General features: G+C 51.3%; 7 protein-coding genes across 7 annotated transcripts; 4 read left to right on the top strand and 3 right to left on the bottom strand.

The window, feature by feature from the left end:
- Nucleotides 1-837: 837 nt before the first annotated feature.
- Nucleotides 838-2,126, top strand: PENARI_c018G04992 (uncharacterized protein; the record flags this gene model as incomplete). The annotated part of the gene is made up of 4 exons (XM_022634558.1): nt 838-1,008; nt 1,056-1,257; nt 1,311-1,667; nt 1,717-2,126. The coding sequence occupies 4 exons, from the start codon at nt 838-840 to the stop codon at nt 2,124-2,126; spliced, it is 1,140 nt and encodes a 379-aa protein (XP_022485608.1).
- A 1,749-nt stretch (nt 2,127-3,875) lies between these two features.
- Nucleotides 3,876-4,944, bottom strand: PENARI_c018G10904 (cytochrome b5 reductase family protein; the record flags this gene model as incomplete). The annotated part of the gene is made up of 4 exons (XM_022634661.1): nt 3,876-4,025; nt 4,078-4,706; nt 4,757-4,890; nt 4,940-4,944. The coding sequence occupies 4 exons, from the start codon at nt 4,942-4,944 to the stop codon at nt 3,876-3,878; spliced, it is 918 nt and encodes a 305-aa protein (XP_022485606.1).
- A 220-nt stretch (nt 4,945-5,164) lies between these two features.
- Nucleotides 5,165-5,880, top strand: PENARI_c018G06000 (GIG1 family protein; the record flags this gene model as incomplete). The annotated part of the gene is made up of 2 exons (XM_022634573.1): nt 5,165-5,288; nt 5,339-5,880. 2 exons carry the CDS (start codon nt 5,165-5,167, stop codon nt 5,878-5,880), a joined length of 666 nt encoding a protein of 221 aa, XP_022485544.1.
- Nucleotides 5,881-6,122: 242 nt separating this feature from the next.
- PENARI_c018G03726 (chromosome segregation protein SMC) lies at nt 6,123-9,888 on the bottom strand (the record flags this gene model as incomplete). The annotated part of the gene is made up of 4 exons (XM_022634526.1): nt 6,123-6,415; nt 6,467-9,575; nt 9,625-9,784; nt 9,851-9,888. 4 exons carry the CDS (start codon nt 9,886-9,888, stop codon nt 6,123-6,125), a joined length of 3,600 nt encoding a protein of 1,199 aa, XP_022485562.1.
- A 314-nt stretch (nt 9,889-10,202) lies between these two features.
- On the top strand, nt 10,203-11,900 carry PENARI_c018G11568 (serine/threonine-protein kinase RIO1; the record flags this gene model as incomplete). The annotated part of the gene is made up of 1 exon (XM_022634672.1): nt 10,203-11,900. The coding sequence occupies one exon, from the start codon at nt 10,203-10,205 to the stop codon at nt 11,898-11,900; it is 1,698 nt and encodes a 565-aa protein (XP_022485601.1).
- A 702-nt stretch (nt 11,901-12,602) lies between these two features.
- Nucleotides 12,603-14,237, bottom strand: PENARI_c018G06220 (autophagy-related protein 17; the record flags this gene model as incomplete). The annotated part of the gene is made up of 1 exon (XM_022634576.1): nt 12,603-14,237. One exon carries the CDS (start codon nt 14,235-14,237, stop codon nt 12,603-12,605), a length of 1,635 nt encoding a protein of 544 aa, XP_022485531.1.
- A 925-nt stretch (nt 14,238-15,162) lies between these two features.
- PENARI_c018G04592 (F-box/WD repeat-containing protein) lies at nt 15,163-17,178 on the top strand (the record flags this gene model as incomplete). The annotated part of the gene is made up of 1 exon (XM_022634545.1): nt 15,163-17,178. The coding sequence occupies one exon, from the start codon at nt 15,163-15,165 to the stop codon at nt 17,176-17,178; it is 2,016 nt and encodes a 671-aa protein (XP_022485476.1).
- Between the last annotated feature and the right edge of the window lie 1,907 nt (nt 17,179-19,085).

The raw sequence follows: 19,085 nt of genomic DNA, 5'->3' as shown, positions 1-19,085 counted from the left end.
TGTGCTTGCTACTGAGACATGAAAGATATGCTCCATAGAGAATGCGCGACTGAGAGAATATTCATATTTTAATATTGCCGGGTATCGGTTATTTAGAGTTCAATTATGTGTATGGTTCTTTTATGGACCGAGCTCGTGTTCGTTAAATTCTAAACTTAAATTATAGTCCAACGGCGACATGGTACCTTGCAGCCCTAACTATAACCTCTCAGGGGTAGGAATACCCCGATGCATTGACCGCTCAGATCCCTGACAGACACAGCAAGAACACGCAAGATCTTCCGGGATCAGCTGCCTATTTCTTCCAAGATCGGCCGGAGATGCGAGTAGGCCAGTGGTGGGATTAGGCACTATTGAACAGGTTCCCTACAATGACAGCGATCGGCAAGTGAGTTTCTCTGTGTACAGTCCTGTACAAGTAAAATGACAAAAGTAGCGGATATATCGGCTCTCAATACCCCATCCACGCTATGTCAGACAGAACGCTAGTGGCGTCGTGAACCAACGGATGTAAACTGTAGCATTGCCAGTTTCGCTATGAATTCCCCACTTGATTGGACTAGGTCGCCTGCGTGTTGCCATTTAAGCCTTTTGTTCCTGTCTGCCCTCGTTCCCCACTATACTCTTGTACAAATCGGATGTAGCATGTCCAATTGCTGTACTTGTAGGCGAACGCGATCCACGGACGGGGGCCTCCGCTTTGATGCTCGGGTCCGACTTTGCGTGGTGGTGTGAATACATATAGGCCTTCGTGCGCTGTGCACTCGAGCGGTGTTCCTTTTTGTTCGAGAATGGCTCTCGTTTCGGTCTTTACCTACCCTTGTCACTCATTCTAGCATGGGTCTTCATGAAAGTTACCCCGCGTACGGTGGTAGCGGCCCCAGCGACTTTCGCTTGGGTATTGCTTTGGGTACAGTTGCGACTGTTTTTATGGTGCTGCGGGTTTATGTTCGTCTCCGTATGAACAAATTTGGAACTACGGCGTTGATATGGTCTCTCGTTGCTTGGGTATGGACCTTGATCTATACAAAAGTTGCTCCATTAACAGACGACAGTTATTTACTGCTATCACTCAAATCTTCGGTATTCTTTCTATTCTCCACGGCCTAGGGAACCATATCACCATCGTTATAGAAGTCGGCGAACTACGCAACTTCCTTCTATACACATGGATCACGGTCTTTTTCTTCAACCTAGCGATTCCGACCGGCAAGGTCGCGGTGGCTGCTTTTTTGGTTGAGATGAACTCACAGAGCAGTATGTATCATCAGACTATTGCGCTAGCACAGCTAACAGCCTGCGTCATATAGATCCCAAAATCCGCCGCAGTCTCATCGTCGTCGCTGCTTTGAATATTATCTTTAACATCCCCCAAGTCCTCCTGGTCTGGGTTCAATGCAGTCCTCCCAATGCTCTATGGGATCCCCTCCGCCAGAGTCAGTGTGACCACGGCAAGAGTGTATACTATACCTACTTTGTTGGTGCCGTGGCCGCCATCTCGGATATCTACCTCGCCATCATCCCAATCACAGTGCTGATACCCCTACGTATTGACAAGAAGTTAAAATGGGGTCTGAGTTTCCTCATGGGATGCGGTGTCTTCGCTGGCGCTGCTGCAATTGTTAGAACATGGGCTGCCAAGTTCATCATGAGCGAAGACTCATCCTGTAAGCCGCAACATCTATCCAAACCAAGCAATCGCTAACATGATAACAGACGGGGCGGGCATACTCTTTCGCTGGGGCGAAGTCGAAGAATGGATCGTCCTCATCACAATGTCAATTCCACCTGTATGGCCACTCTTCCGGCCGTTGACCCATCGCTTCATCAGATCCACGGTCAACCGCAGCCAGCCTCAATATAAGCAAAATGGCGATTATGGTAATTACGGCTCTACAACTCGAGGCAACCAATCCATTGCGCCGCCGGTTGTCACGACTACTATTTCTATTTCTTCTCAGAAGGGCGCTACGGCGTCAGCTACAATGGCAGGCCCGTCCTCTTCCGCAGACTCGCTTACGAGATTTGGGGAGGAGGCTGAGACGCCTCATACTATCTTTAGCCATAATGGTGATCCAGAAGGCTGGGTGGAGATGTCGCATTTCAAGGAGCAGAATCGGATTTGAAGTGTGTGGTTCTACTATGCCTTTGTGTTTATGTCTACACTCTTTATAGTTCACTCTAATGACCTTTCTATACAACAACTTTTGTGCTTGCAATTTTAGTGATGCGGTGTAAATGGACAATCAGCACAAGACAGACAATATTGATTGAGTTCACTCAATTTAGTCTGCCAATGGAATATAAACTGTGCAAGGTCAATGCTAAACCACGCGCAGCCTCGGCAATTATCATGGACCGAGGGGGTCTGGAACTGGCTACGCATCGCGGAATCTCAAAATTGAGTACTGCATACTGGTTGCATACTCGGTGCTAAAGTTGCATCTTAGCGAGCTGAAGTTATAGCGATGTGCCGCGGGAGTGGGACAGCCTCTTATTTGATAGCAAAAATTTCCTAGCGAAGATCTAGTGATCCGGAAAATTGTGGGACAAGCGTGATTGACTGGGATTAATTGTCACGTTCAATGGTCGTCGGTGGCTTTGTGCTTTGAGGGCCGGAACTCGCCGGGATGGCGGGCGAACTTCTATATCGCCGTCGGTGTTGGTTCTCTTAGGGTTGGTTGCATTGATGGGTGGGTCGCCAAAAAAAGAAGCTATAGCTAGCATCACCCGCCGCACCATGAGGAAAAAGAAATCAGACTGCACTCAGGCTAACCCCACTAGATGTTCTGCAGTATGACCAGGGGTATGAAGCAGATAGAAGCTTCCATCCTCAAACCATTTCACCGCAGGAAAGCGCCCAATCGTCGACTTTTTCTGGCCATCATCGAGGTTGATTTCCCGCAGCGTGCGCACCTTCCAGTCATCAGATTTGACTGGGAGATCAGCTTGCTCTGGCCATCCGGGAGTGAAGCTACTGGTGAACCCCGGTCCCACGATCAGACCGGTAGAGCTGGGGAATCGGTGTGGTCAAAGTGGAAGTGCGACCAGATGATGGCGTTGACCTCGTCCAGGGGTATCCCGTTCTCGAAGAGGATGTCTGAGACATTGTGCGGCGAATGTTCCTTCCAGCCGCTACTTGCTGTGCTTGTGCAGCTCTCGGCAAATGTCGGCGCGAGGTTGTGGCAGTCGGATCGGATGAATAGGTCGCATGGGTGCGTGATGAGAAAAGAGTACGAGGGCACTGCTAGACGGTCGTAGCCTTGGATCTCCGGGGTTATGAACTGCTGAGCTGGGAATTTTAGGCGAGCATCCCTGTAGGTAGGAGATGATGGGTAGGGCGGAAAGCTTGAAGCAACCTATGAATCGATGAGGGAAACCTCGACGGTGTTTGTGGGCTGGGGTAGATCAAGCGATACCATTGTAGATGGTGAACCTAGTTCGTAGTATATTGACGATTCGGTGAAGGACAATGTTGAGAGATCAATATAAACATCGATCTACCAGTCATAACATACAAACCAGCCAACAGTTCCGGGGCAATTATGGCACGTGCCGTGGCGTGTCATACATTGCAGTGGTCTTCTATCAGATTAAGGACCAAGGCGAATGGGAATAGCCTCTGATAATTTGTACAGTCAATAACAGTGGGAACATAGATATTAGAACCGAAATCAAGATTAATAAATCAGACATCAAGGCTCCGAAAGACATCTTTTATCTCCCCAGGTGGGGTTCTATAGACACCTCTAACCATTCCAGACAGATATACACCAGACAAACTGCTCTGCAGTAGTTTACCAATCCTGTATTTCAATAGCTCACACAGAAAGCATGCACGGCTCGAAAGTAACAACTTTTGTTGATCCGGGACCCTAGAAGCAGAAGACCTGGTCCTCGAGCTTGCTGACAGGGCGGGCCTTGGTGTATCCAAGAGCCTCGGTGGACTTCTTCATGGCGCTGACCATGGGGGGAGGACCACAGAGGAGAATCTTGACATCGGCAGCGGGGGCGGGGAGGCGCTCCTAAAGTCTAATTAGTACGGTCACAGTCACACAGCCGGGACGCACAACATACCTTGATCATGTCGGGGGTGACGAAGCCGACACCGCCGGTCCAGCCCTCGGGGGGGTTGTTGAGGACGTAGTAGACGCGGAATCCCTCGTCCTCCTTGGCCAGCTTCTCAAGCTTCTCCTTGAGCAGGATGTCGTCCGGGTTGACGTTGGCGAAGATGAGGTCGACCTTGGTGGTGTCGTTTCCACCGTTGCGGGGACGGTTGCGGATGATGGCCTCGATGACCTGGAGCATGGGGGTGATACCAGTGCCGCCGGCGATCATACCAATGTGGCGGCACATGTTGGGGGTGTAGACCATGGCGCCCTTGGGACCGCGGACCTTCATGGTGTCGCCGACCTTGAGACTGGTCAGGTACTTGGAGATGTTACCCTGGGGGTAGGCCTTGACCAGCAGGTCGAAGTAGCCAGCCTCGTTGTCGGAAGAGATGGGGGTGTAGGAGCGGACAACCTCCTTGGGTTGGCCGGCGATGGTTGCAGCGAGAGAGATGTGCTGGCCGATGGGGAGACCAAGGATATCGGTGGGACGCGGCAGGGCGAAACGGTAGATGGCGACATTGTGGGAGATCTCGTTCTTCTCCTTGAGAACAAAGTTCTGGAACTCGGTGGGATTCAGGACCTTCCGGGGCGCCGCTACACGGTATTAGCTCAATTCCTCGGTAATTAGCCGACGGTTGACAAACAAGTTCTGAAGGCCAGGAATGCAGCGAGAACACCGGCGACAGCGACAGCATAAGAGACGAATTCGGGCTTAATGGCGTAAACACCTGCGACAAGCAGGACGGAGGGCGCAAGGGCCGTGCCGATAGTGGCGAGACTAAGATAATCAGCCGAGATCAGAAGAGAACAGGAACAGGGCAATTTACCTCATGGTGACACTGGAGAGAAGGTTGAGGGTAAAGAGAGAAGAGAAGTCAAGAAAGTCAAGAAAGTCGAGAGAGCGGAGAGAGAGGAGTGACGGGCGGAACCCCAACGGAATTTGATACCCTTTTGAGGTACCCCGCGGGATATTTACTTCTCTTTTGTTTATTCTATTCTCTTCTATCTCTTCTATCTATTCTATCTATTCTATCTATTTTACAAAGTACAGTATGGTTATTGCTGTTGCTAATATGACGCCTGCTTTCAATCTCACAGACCTCGACCACCAACTCTTGGCCATGACCGATGAGGAGTTTGTATACCACGACTGGGAAGACCTCAAGGACATCATCGGTATGTCTCTCTCCCTCTTCTCCAAATTGGGCTCCCCTCACGCGCATCAGCCCGGAATGATCTCGGCGCCTTCAGGCGGAAGCCTTCCGATTTGCGCCGATATTTAGCGTGGAGCGCAGACACCAAAGCCCAATATGGGTCGATCATGAACTATATCTGCCAACGGCGACTGCAGTGGCAAATGCCGCTGGATAGTGCCGGCTCTGCGGCTATTCAACGTCCTGTGGCTGCCTTCAAGAACCCGCGTCCCTTTGCCGATCCGGAGGACTACAAGATTCTCCGCAATGATTGGCCCTACGGGTTGACGCCCGGCATTTCGCATCTGGTTGTTTGGTTGCGTACACCTATTGCGGTCAAATCTGAGGAGGGTCATTTGACGGAGGAATCAAGGTTGCTGATCGACACGTTTGTTCGACAGACTTTCGTCGATCGATTGGCTAAGGATCCGAGAATTACCTCGGATGCTGCTTCACATGTCTTGTGGTTTAAGAACTGGGTTGGCCTGCAGAGTGTGAGGGCTTTGGAACATGTTCACATTCTTGTTCGTGATGTGCCCGAGGATATCTTGTTCGAATGGACGGGCGAGGTTTGATTTCCCCGGATTTGTGCCTTGTTGATCAGGCTTGCATCAGCGTATCATAACTTAGACTACACGCATTTCAATGAACTCGGGCTTTAATATTGAAAGTCAGCAATTGCTTCGACATGGACTACTTGATCCTACACACTACTTTCGAAAGAATAAAAGAAATCACATAGAAAGAAATCCGGTATCATGCGCCAGCCCATCCACCGAAGCAATGATTACAATATACAGAGCAAAAGAAACTCCCCTCACGACTTCTGCTCCTCCACGAATTTCAGTGCCTCCTCTCGGGAGACCACGTCAATCGTACTAGCCTTCTGTCGGAAGCTGACTCCGTAGCACTTCTCCGCGACGTGCAGCATCTCAGGGCGGAAGGTAGTGCAGATGAACTGTCCGTTGGTGGAATCCGAGATCGACTTGAGCATCTGGGCGACAGCGGTTCGGTACTGGGCGTCCAGGTTGGCGTCGATCTCGTCGAAGAGGTAGAATGGTGCGGGATCACAAGCTTGGATGGCGAACACGAGGGCGAGGGCGCAAAGACCTGTAGGATGGTTAGATATGAATCGAGGCTGGGTTAGATGGAAATGCTTACTCTTTTGTCCACCACTCAGCTGCTGGATCCGCTGCTGATCATCGTGCTTGCTATTAAAGCTGACACTGATGCCAACCCCGACGTAGTTCTCGACACTTTGGCGAGCTTCCTCATCATCGGAGTCAACATCATCCTCGGGTCGCGCGTTGCGGTCCGTCTTGCGCTGGATAATGAGGCGACCACGGCCGGCCGGAACCAGCTTCTCGAACACGTTGTGGAACTCGCGAGAGACCTGCTTGAATGTACGCTCAATGGCCTCGTCCTTGCGCTGATCAAGGACGGAAATAAGATCATCGATAGACTTTTGCGACGCGTCCAGCTCGGAACGACGCGAGGTCAAAGTCTCACGTTGCTTGGTGAAACTGTTGTACTGCTCAAAGGCCTTCTTGTTGACATGAGAATATTTCTTAAGGGCCTCGTTGGTCTTGTGGAGTTTTTTCACGACAGTGTTGGAGTCGGTGTGTTGGTATTTCGTAAAGGCTTCATCGGGAAGCACACCCAGGGCACGAATGTTGGCTGCGCACTCGGCGCCTTGCTTGGTAAGTGCTGCTTTCTTTTGCATACTCTTCTCCATACGTCGCTGATGCTTCTCGATGGATCGAGCGAGATCTTCAATCTCACGGCGGGTCTCGGCATTGCGCTGTTGCAGTTCAACAATACGAGTATTGCCTTCCTCAATAGAGGTATCCACCTGCTTGAGGCGTGTGTTGAGCTTCTCCAACGCCTGGCCAAGGCGCTTCACTTCACGTTGTACCTCCTTCAAATTACCCTGAACTTCCTCGTCGGCAATGTCAACATCTCTGTTGAGTAGTTGGTCGAGGCGAGGGTTGAGGTTCTCCCGGAGCTCAACTTCAAGCACCGACTTCCGTGCCTCAAGCTCACTGCGCTGGCTAGACAGTTCTTGGTATTGACGGCGGAGATCCTGAACCGTGCTGCTCAGAGCCTCAAGTCGAGCTTCTTCCTCGCTGGTGAGGGCTTTCTGGAACGGCGACGACAATTCCGCCTCGAAAGCGCTCACCTGATCGTTCAAAGCCGCCAGGTTGGATTCGACATTCCGAAGGGCGCGGCGCTTGGCGTCGAGGGTATCATTCTTGTTCTGAAGTTGGTCACGCTTGCCCCGCAACTCTTGTCGCAGTGGTCCACTCCGGTTCTGCACATTGTGTCTCTCCTGCTCAAGCTTCTGCAATTCACCAACGGCCTTGGTGATCATCTGGTCAAGCTTCTCCAGCTCCTTCCGAATCTCAGTGCCGCGGTTCCTCTTTGTTTCATACTCATCTCGCCACTTCCCTAGAGCCTTGACTGCGTCTAGGCGGGACTGGCGTGAATCGTGGTATCCACCAGTCAGAGCACCGCGCTTGTCTGATCGATCACCCTCTGGGGTAATGGCGTTGACACCATGGCTTCGAGCGTACTGCGACGCAACTTGCAAGTTGGGGCATATAATTGTTTTGCCAAACACGTGCTGGAAGGCTCTCTCATACGCAGGGTCATACTCTAGTTTTTCAATCATGGGGATTGTGTCACTAGCGCGAGGCATGTTCAAGGGCCTTGAGCGAAGTCGATTCAGAGGCATAAATGTCACACGGCCAGCCTTCTCCTTTTGTAGAATCTCAAGGACTTTTGTGGCGGTTTCATCGGTGTCAACGACGTAGTGGAACAGGCTCTGTCCTGCCGTGACTTCGACGGCGGTTCGGTATCTGTCGTTGACATCGAAAAGTTCTGCAAGGGTACCGTAGACGCCTTCGAGGTTATACTGGCGCTTAATTCGTCGCACCGCTGCTGTTCCACGGCTGGTGTTATTATCCATCATTGACGAGAGATTACGCTCAGCACGATCAACCTCCTGCGATGCGTTTGAAAGCACAGAGTCAAGCTTCGCTTCTTCTCTCCATAGCTCCTTTCTCTGGTCCATCAAGCGGTCTCTCTCGTCTTTAGCATCTTGAACTTGTTGATCAACGGTGTGCATCGTGTCACCCCGTCCATCGATCTGCTGGCGCAGCAGTTCGGTCTCCGGCTCCAGGCGAGCAATTTCGGTTTCCAGTTCCTGAATGTCTTCCTTGGTCTGAGACACCACATTCTGGACTGCTTTGATAGAGTTGTTACTCTCCCTGACTTCCATGTTCAGCCACTTGTCGCGCTCGGACTTGTTCTTGAAGCGTGAGTTACGGCCCTGCTTCGCGTACAGACGCTGGCGAGATGTTTCGGCATCTGTCAACTGCGACTTCACTGTGTCTTCTTGATCTTTCAAAGCATTGAAGCGAGGGAGGATTTCCTGGTGTTCAGCTTCGCGCTCCTTGATGGCATTTTGAACAGAAGTAAGATCAGCGTCGTAACGGGATTTCAGGGCTTGGGCGGCAGCCTGGTTGTCAGAAAGAGACTTGGCCTGCAGTTCGTTCTGTGCCAGAGTCTTGGAAGTTTCACGGCGTTCCTCTTCCAGTTGAGCCTTGTCGACCTTCAGAAACTCAATCTGCTGCCGGCATTCGGCGATCTCGGCATCAATCTGAGCCATGGCCTTCTCGCCATCGATGAATTGGTCGCGGTTGTTGTCTGCATCTTCGACGCCATTCTGTCGTCGCTCCTCGATTTCATTGAGAACCTTGCCGATTTCCTGCTGCTCAAGCGAGTAGATAGTGTATTCCAAGCATCGGCGTTCCTTGTCTTTTTCTTGGTAGCTTCGAAGCTCATCCTTTTCTTCTTCGAGTTCGGCAAGTCGCTCGTTGATATAGTCAAGGAGTTCGTCAATCTTGGTCCGTTTGCTGTTGGTTTCGTGCATGATTTTCAAAGACTCCGACCGACGAGCCTCGTAAACCTGTGTACCAGCCACTTCCTTCAACAGTACCAATCGTTCGGAGTCCTTCATGTTTGTCAATGCGGTGACTCGACCTTGGGGGACAATATAGTAAGGATTAGATCGAGAGAAACCGGCCGACTCAAGGAGGTTCATGACATCGTTTTTAGTGGCATTCTTGCGGTCGAGTGTGTATTCATCTTTCTTGATACCGATAGTACGGCGGAGGACAAGCTCTGGCTTGCCAGTGGGGAATCGATCGTCGGAGTTGTCAAAGATGATCTCGACGTAAGCGGACATCACAGCAGAACCGGAACCTTCCTGCATGGGGTCAGTAAACCACGCATAGGATCAATGGCGAGCTACATACATGCAAGAGAGCTTGACGCTCCTCTCTGCCAAGGTGGGTGTAGGCATCGCTAAGGACGAATCGAATGGCAGCAAAGAAATTACTTTTGCCAGAACCATTGCGGCCGACGATAACATTGTGTTTGGGGGAGAATGGCTCAATGACCGTTTGGTCCTTGTAGCTAAAGATCGTATTTTGTCAGAAATAGTTCGTAGAACCCGGTGGTCGTTCATTTGGGCCACCATACCTCTTAAAGCCTTGGATGATGATCTGCTTGACATACATCGTTAGAGGATACGCGCGACGCGATAATCACCTATAACGCCCGCGGCATAACGCGACTGGCGCGAATGTTAGAAAGTGAAAATGTGCGCCGTGAGTATCAGCGCCACGGATGTCCTGGCAAAGAATAAAGAAAGACCGAGGCGAATGATGCGTGTGTTGCGACAGGCAGGGGAGACTACGCGAGGAACGAAATCCGCGCGTCTCGTTGGGCGCGGGGTTCTGCCGGGCGGTCAACCAAATTTGGGCCACAGAAAAAAAAAACCTTGGGGACGGACGAACTCACATCTCTGCTTTCTCGACATTGAAGATCCAGAATGGCTTCAAACGAGAATACTGCCCAGGCAACTGGCATTGCTGATGGCCTTGCGCCATCCCACACCTACATGCCCAACGAGGGCTATGTGAACCCCGATAATGCAGACTCCGCTGCGGCGGGGCAAGATCTGCCCGATGAGCAGGACGATGACTACGACGAGGACTATGAGGATATTTTCGAGGAGGAATTAGATCGCGAGGACATTCTCTCTTCCGATAACTCCGACCTCACCAAGGCCTATAACCGCCAGCGCAAAATCAACGATCTCGCTGCCGACTCCAATATCCCGAAATGGACCTATCCCAAGACGAACACCCAGAAGCCTACCGTCAACACTTCTGCCTCCATCGATGACCAGGTCAAGTCGCTCACTCGCCATGCTGGCAAGATCAAACTCGACGATCAACAGGCTGGTATCTCAGGCAAGGCTGAGAAGGGCGGAGATAAGGCTGACCGAGCCACCTCGGAACAAGTGTTGGATCCTCGTACACGGATGCTCTTGCTGCAGATGATCAACCGTGGACTTGTCTCGGAGATTCATGGATGTCTGTCTACCGGAAAGGAAGCCAACGTCTACCACGCCATGTCCTTCCCCCAGGAAGACGAGGATGCCATCCCGGTACACCGTGCCATCAAGGTCTACAAGACAAGTATTTTGGTCTTCAAGGACCGTGATAAGTATGTGACTGGCGAGTTCCGTTTCCGTCAGGGATACAACAAGAGTAATAACCGCGCCATGGTTAAACTCTGGGCCGAGAAGGAAATGCGTAACCTGCGCAGAATCTACGCTACCGGTATCCCCTGTCCCGAGCCTATCTACCTCCGTCTCCACGTTCTCGTGATGGGATTCATTGGTAGCTCCAAGGGTCTGGGCGCACCTCGCCTGAAGGACGTGGACTTCAACATCCCCGAGCCCGAGACTCGCTGGCGCGCACTGTACATGGAATTGTTGGGTTACATGCGTGTTATGTACCAGACTTGTCGTCTAGTCCACGCCGATCTGAGCGAGTATAACATTCTCTACCACAAGGAGCGTCTCTACATCATCGATGTCAGTCAGAGTGTTGAGCACGACCACCCTCGCAGTTTGGAATTCCTGCGCATGGATATCAAGAACGTTAGCGACTTCTTCCGCCGGAAGAATGTTCTTACGCTGCCTGAGCGTACTGTCTTCCAGTTCATCATCTCTCCTGACGGCCCGACTGACATCGCTGCTGGAAGCGAAGAGATGAATGCTGCCATTGAGAAGCTTCTTATTGCCCGTGAGGAGGGTGACGAAGAGCAGCAGGAGGCCGAGGATGTCGACACTGCGGTCTTCCGTCAACAATACATTCCCCAGACGCTAGAGCAGGTGTACGATGTGGAGCGTGATGCCGAGCGCATCCGTGACGGCCAAGGTGCCGACCTTATCTACGGCGACCTCTTGGCTGGTGGCAAGAAGAAGACCGATGTCGAAGAAGAAGACCTCGCCTCTGATGCCAGTGGTGGTGTTTCTGTCTCAGGATCCGACTCGGAGGATGATGAGAATGATCCTTTCGCGAAGAAGGCGCCTCGGGGTAAACGTTTCGAAGACAAAGACTCCAAGCGCGATCACAAGGCAAAGGTCAAGGAGGAGAAGCGTGAGCAGCGAGCGAACAAGATGCCCAAGCATATGAAGAAGCGTCTTGTCTCTTCGTCCTCCAGGAAGAAGAAATAAGCGCACGGCTTCTCTTATCTTTCTTTGCATGTGCACGTTGCGATATTTTACACGTTGTGTGAGTAACCGCTTGGCATGATTTGATGATGAAATGCATATATGGATGGAGCATTGGGCATTTGATACCTTGGTCTACACTAGATAAAAATGGGACAATATATATATCTGCTACGCAAAAATATATTTTATGGCGAACCATGTGTGAGTAGACAATAAGTTACTTAAGCCAGAACAAAAATCTTCTTATATATATTGCTCACCACTTGAGATGGACAATGACCTATCAGAGCTCTCTTTGGAAGTCATTCCAAACCGATCTTCCCCCAATCTCCTGCAAGATCCAGAATACACAGTGCTTACATCTTCGAGGAGTATGCATCTGAAGTATCGATTGGATCGAACAGGAGATTGAGGGGGGGAAAACGGCAGGTCGGACCTATTGGGTTTTCATCATCTAGGTCATATTGCAAGTCCAGCTCGATTGTGATTGTGATATAGTAGCTAAATGTAGCAGGGAGCAAGCCTAATCTCCAATTTCCACCGTAATTACATAACGCGGCGGGAATAGCAGAAGATCCAAATGAAGACGCCGAGGGAAATGATGCATCGCTGTACTGTAATGGAAATAAGGTGGGTATTAGCAGTGTGTGGGATAGATAGATTGGGAGCCGGTGTGGGATCACAGAATTTGGCCATGTGGGTTTACGCAACGCTCTTATGCCGCGCCTTGACCCGTGCGTATGCCTGCTCGATTAGGTCTTTCGGCAAGTTGGGGATATGTTCCCCCTCGGCACTGTCATCTGGGAACCCTGATTTGACAGCCTCGGTCAACTCGTAAGCACTGGATTGCTCAGGGATATCTCCTGGAGCAGGGTTACCGTCGAGGTGACCACCTGGCAGACGGAGGAATTGCACCTGCATGGGCGCTAGCCCAACACCAGGCCAGATGTCCGAGGGAAGGAAATCACCCTGGTCGACGCGGAAAGCATCCCGAGCGGCAGCGTCTTCGTCGTGGAGTTGGTCCAGCTTGTGCCGGGTGTCTCGGAGGACCTTTTCCACCCTTTGACGGACGTGCTTTCGACGAGCTACCTCGAGCATAAGGCTATCATAGGCGTTGAGGAAGCCATCATAGAGGGAGTGTAGGTCAGAGAGTTCTGCAAGACCCGTGTTAATACGGTCGTTTTCCTCGTGCCATACTCTGGTAAAATTGTGTGCCTGGGAGATGTAACGAGGTAGACGAGAGGAGGCCAGGGAAGACAGATGGGTGTTCACTTCGATGGTTGCCTTGGAAATAGTCAAGAGCACATCTCGCTGTGCTTGTACTTGCTCAAAGATTGATTCCATCTCGGTGATGCGATCTTGGATTTCCATTACCACATCATCTGCCTCAGGGGCATCCTTGATAATAACAGTGACCATTTCCTGGTATTCAGCGTCTGTCATTGGATCCAGGGGTGCGTTCAAATTGGCATTGATTTCCGCCCCAATATTAGGCATCCCGTCGGTGCCGCGGTCCACACCCGAGGGCATGTCCCCCGTGATAGATCGCGCGACTGCTCCTCCACCATCTGTATGTTTCACCGCGGTGACGCAGAGGTCAAAATGACGAACCAGGGATTCGAGCAGGCCGGCCATTTCTTGGGCGTTGGCCTCCAATGATTGGATCTGACCAGGCATCGACGATAAGGTGAGCAAGCCGGAATCAGAGGCAGAGGATGAGGATGACGAGATTGAGACACGGGATGAGGCGAATTTCGTGGCTGTGTGGTAATGTCGAAGTGACTGCCTGGTGGCTTGAAGCTCGTCATCAAACTCCCGATTGGATGTGTCCAAATCAGCTCGTGCTGTGTTAGTGCGGTCTATTGAGTCTTTCAAGGAAGCATGCAGCTCTGCCACTCCTCGCTCATCCACGAAGTCGTGGAGGGTCTTCTGAACCTCATCCCCGGGCCTGAATGAAGGGTGAACAATTGTCCCACGCAGTAGATCCAGGGTATCTTTGAGGCGAGCATCAGCAGCATCAAGGTTTCTCAAGGCAGCCGAGAACTCATCACGACCCCGGTATGAGATTTCCTCCACCTCGGTGCGAACGTCGTATAGCAACCGCAGCTGATTATTTAGACCTCGGCGTAGAAACCCTGTCCGGGAGCAGACAATGACGCTCTCCTCCAACGCCGAATGGGACGCAGTCACGATTTCGTTGGCCCGCCACACATGATTTATCGAGGAAAGCGACCGCTTGGCTCCCAGTAGATAAGAAATCAGGTTGTCGACCTGTGGCATGGACTTTTCCTCGTCGGGGGGAGGAATCGACGATGCGGATGACTCGGATGACGACATTTTCGTAACCAGTGAAAGCGATGGGGTGAGACCAGGGTGAGCAGACACGGCTCTCAATGCCAGAAAGCCCTTGGTCGAAGGAGGCTACGAAAAGGAGGGATTCGGGACTCGGGATTCTACTATCAGTTGGAGGTCTAGATCACTTGCACTTGTTGACCATATGAATCCAGGCTGATACAGAGGTGGAAATGAAGGACGGAGCCCCGGATGCAGGGATGCACACCGATAAGCTCTTCCCCACCAAACAAAGCTGGGAGGAGAAAGGCGTCTTACCCAGTGGGTCTGGGGCTAGACTCGAGGATGTCTTCTCCACTGTAGGATCACTGTAGCTTCAGCCCGAGATTAGCGGTGTGATCCCGTCTGAGACCCCAACCTGATACATCGGGCGCGAATGATAAGTAGAAGACAAGTGAAGACTGGGGGGAAGTGTTGATGTGCGAGATGGCGGAGATGTCGCAATCCGGGTCACGTGGCACACCGCCCTAATCACGAATTCGCCTTCCGTCACGCAATTCCCTCTCAGTTGAGGCCGAGCTAAACCAAATCCGAACTATTGCGACTATTGCAACTAGACGATTGTGCAATCGCCCTTTTGTTTAAAGTCTCCGGCGATCCCGGTTGACTGCTGCAACTACTTCTGCAACTCCCTTCGGTGTCGATCATATAACTTCCCTTTCCTCAGGGTACTCATATCCGCCCGAGTATATAATCCCCCGAATTTCCTGGGATATTGGACGGAGGATTATCCTGAGAGTGACCTCCTCGCTATCATCTCTGATCAGGGCTGCACTTCGGAACAATCTCCGAGCGCCGACACGCGCAAGCCACCCTCGTCCTTATCGCTGTATTACACAATAAGGTGTACCCGTCACCTTCACTCAAAACGGCTCTCCTCCCCCCTCAACCTCACAACCGATCTACAACCATGTCCGACACTCCGGAAAATCGCTTTGCGCAGCAAACCCTGACCCCTGCCGCCACCGTGGGCCCAAGTGCAAATGCCGATTCCAACCGCTCTCCACCCCGCAAAGGCTCTGACACACAGACATTGGAGGAACGGGCAAGGCAGAATGTTGCGTCTTTCCTGACAAAGTACCAACCGAGGCAATATGCGCCTTTGCGCTCCCAGATCAATACTGCTGCTGAGCATCGCCCGGTGAACGCTAGTTACTGCTACCGTCACCAACCAGATTCGAAATGCAGACGTCAGGCGGATGAGCAGTCAATGACCCGGCTGCAAAGCGACCTGGACACACTTCCTCAAAGTGATCAGCAGGGCATCGCCCATGTTTGGTCCTTGTTTTCCGCTGCTCCAGCCAAGCAGCGCACTCTCATGCTCCAGGGAATCCTGGCTCAGTGCTGCTTCCCCCAACTCTCTTACATCTCTGCCAGCGTCCGCGAACTGATCCGAATCGATTTTCTTGCCGCCCTTCCCCCAGAGTTGTCTTTCAAAATCCTTCGTTACCTCGATACCGCGTCACTTTGCCGAGCAGCTCAAGTGTCTCGTCGCTGGAATGCTCTGGCTGATGACGATGTGGTCTGGCATAGGATGTGTGAGCAACATATTCGCCGCAAGTGTAACAAGTGTGGCTGGGGTCTTCCTCTTTTGGATCGTAAACGCTTGCGCGAGGCAAAGCGTGAGATCGAGCTCCGTGCCACCAATTGGGGACACAACCAGCCTGCCGGAGGATCCACCGAGAACACGATCAACGAGTCTTGCTCGACGGTCGAGGCTCCTGTCGGTGGAAAGCGCAAGGTTGAATCTGACGACCAAAGTACTGCACTGACAAAACGTCACTGTGCATCCCCCGCGCAAGCTCTTGAAGAGGACGAGAGTTATTTCAAGACTCGCTACCGTCCGTGGAAGGATGTCTACCGTGATCGCTTTGTGGTTGGCATGAACTGGAAACACAAGCGTTGCTCTGTTAAAGTGTTCAAGGGTCACCGAGACAGTGTCATGTGCCTTCAATTCGAGGACAACATTTTGATGACTGGATCCTACGATGCCACCATCAAGATTTGGGACACCGATACCGGCGAAGAATTGCGAACGCTCCGAGGTCACACTGCTGGGGTGCGTTGTCTCCAGTTTGACGACACGAAGCTGATCACCGGGAGCTTGGATCGCAGCATCAGAGTGTGGAACTGGCGCACGGGTGAATGTATCTCCAAGTACAATGGTCACACTGAAGCGGTCATTGCCCTCCACTTTGATTGCACTCTTCTGGCTTCTGCTTCCGTCGACCGCACAGTTAAGATCTGGAACTTCAAGGACAAATCCACTTTTGTGCTTCCTCACCCAGAGGGAGTTAACGCTGTTAAGATCGACACTCCTTCGCGTACAGTCTTGACTGCCTGTGACGACGGTGCAGCTCGCCTATGGGATTTGGACACCAAGACTTGCATCCGACTGTTCCACAACCACATCGGAGCCGTCCAGCAAGTTATCGCATTGCCACGCGAAATCGAGCTAGAAAGCCATCTCGCCGACTGTGAGAACGATCACGTCAGCACATCCTCCCAAAATGGCGATGCCGTCAACATCCTCTCCCCCATTTTAGAGGCCAAGTCCCTCTCTATCCAACCTTCGTCTTTCGGTTCTTCTTTCGACCAAGAAGAAAGCCGCCTGGAGCCCCCGCGCTACATCATCACGAGCGGTGTAGATGCCACTATTCGCTTGTGGGAAACCAGCACTGGAAGATGCCTTCGTACCTTCTTTGGGCACCTGGAGGGTATCTGGGCTCTCTCTGCTGATACCCTGCGGATTGCATCTGGCGGTATGGATCGCATGGTGAAGATCTGGGATCCCCGTGTCCCTACCTGTCAGGATACCTTTGAAGGACATAGTGCTGCTGTGAATTGCATTGGACTCAGTGATAGCCGGTTTATTACCGGTGGCGACGACTACCATGTCCGCATGTACGATTTCCGGGCTTCTTGAAGTCCTTTCTTTCCCCCTCTGTTTTCTTAGCTACATTTTTCTGGGATGGAACCGGGGTGTTCAAAATGTGCAATACTCGCGTTCTTTGTTACTTTTGCATTTCTGATTAATGGATGGGATACCCTGGCGCATTCACTAACAGTGGTTTTGCTGGCAAGGAGGTTGAATCTCACAGCTTACTTCTGACTGCATTACAGGCGCTATTGGGGGTGCTTTTTTCTTGCGGATTTCACCAGACTGACTGGTTTCATGCTAATAACACGTCTTCCTTTTCTCAAAAGGCCATAATCAACTTTTATCAAAAGCATCGCATAATTTCATTGCATAGGGCACTCTGGCTATAGTTAGAAAACACCCAAATGGGAAATGATCGACCAATCTGCCCCAGTGACGTAGTGGCCTCTCACGTCGAATCTCCCATGCAAGGGTCCAGGGGCTTCAATTCTCTCTGGAATTAGCATGCCAACCATTCACGTCGACATTAAGAAATACTCAGGGCATTTTGCGCCCTCACGTCCTTGTCTCGGTCCGATGTTGCCTGTGCTGCATTTGCGTTCGCCTGGGGTTTGAGTTATCCACATTATCACGAACATGATACTATCAAATTTACGCCGTATCAGGCGTTGGATGGTGAGCTCCGCGCCTACAATATAATACTATACAGCAAGTGTTAATCGATCTTATAGCTGGGTACCGTCAGTCCAGCATGGCATGAAGAGATGTACGGTCTGCTCGGTCAAGGGAAAGGGAAGACCGCGAAGTATCACTCTTGCCATAGGAAAAGGATGTGCATAATTGTCCTCTCGGCAATTTCGCTCACAACTATGATTTTGTTCTTCAGTCCTCCAATACTGGCTACTCCCGATGAAGGACTTTGTCCCCATCCTGTCTTGCAACTTACAAGGAATGCCCAAAAAGCATTCGATACGACTGTGAAACGGCAATCAAAATCATTAAATGAGGCCATTGCTGAATACAAACGTCGATACAACATGCCACCACCTCCTCACTTTGACGCGTGGTACAAATTCGCCACAGACAGAGGGACAGTCCTGATAGATGAATTCGATATAATCTACCACGCACTACTTCCATTCTGGGGTGTTTCTCCAAGCTTGATCCGCGAACGAACAAGACAAGACCTTGGATACAAGGATAACATGTTCATGGGTTGGTCGATACGAGCCGGCAAGCCGATCTACACTGTCTTTGGCGAACGGTACCAGCGCGATGGAATGAAGATGATCATTGACAAGTTCGCGGAATATTTACCAGATATCGATATGGCATTCAATGTTCACGATGAGCCGCGAGTTGTTGTTGCTCATGAACGGTTGAGTCGGATGGTTTCTCTTGGTAGAGAAGCTCAGAATCAGTTGGCTCGGACATCCTCCCCAAGGACTACATTTTCGAAGCGGGAATATGTATCTGAGTGGATCACATCAGTCTCGACTACTCGATACAACAACCTGGCGCTACAAGAAAATTGGGTGTATTCGAGCATGTCATGTCCTGCAGACACCCCAGCGAGAAACCTCGACGGGGACCCTCGAGATGACACAGCTTCATACGCCGTTCAGCCTCTGGGTTTTGTTTACAATCACACTGCTTTCAGCGATATATGCAGGAACCCTTCGCTGCGGAACCGTGTAGGTCTCTTCAAGGCACCACATATTTTGAAGCTCACGGATGAGATCGCTCCTGTGTTCTCTGTGTCAGCGCCTTCTTCTTTCCAGGATATTCCAATGCCATCAATGTGGTATTACATGGATAGAATGTCTTATGAAGAGGACATTGACTCTGAATGGAAAGACAAGAAGCCTCAACTGTACTGGAGAGGAGGCAACAGCGGCGCTCACACAAAGGCAGATACCTGGCGCCATTCTTTGCGACAGCAAGTTGTGGGG

The sequence above is a fragment of the Penicillium arizonense genome (assembly GCF_001773325.1).
Source record: "Penicillium arizonense strain CBS 141311 chromosome Unknown PENARI_contig018, whole genome shotgun sequence".
In the NCBI taxonomy this organism is placed as follows: Eukaryota; Fungi; Ascomycota; class Eurotiomycetes; order Eurotiales; family Aspergillaceae; genus Penicillium; species Penicillium arizonense.
Note: the sequence above shows the minus strand (reverse complement) of the source record. Positions and strands in the feature narration are given on the sequence as shown.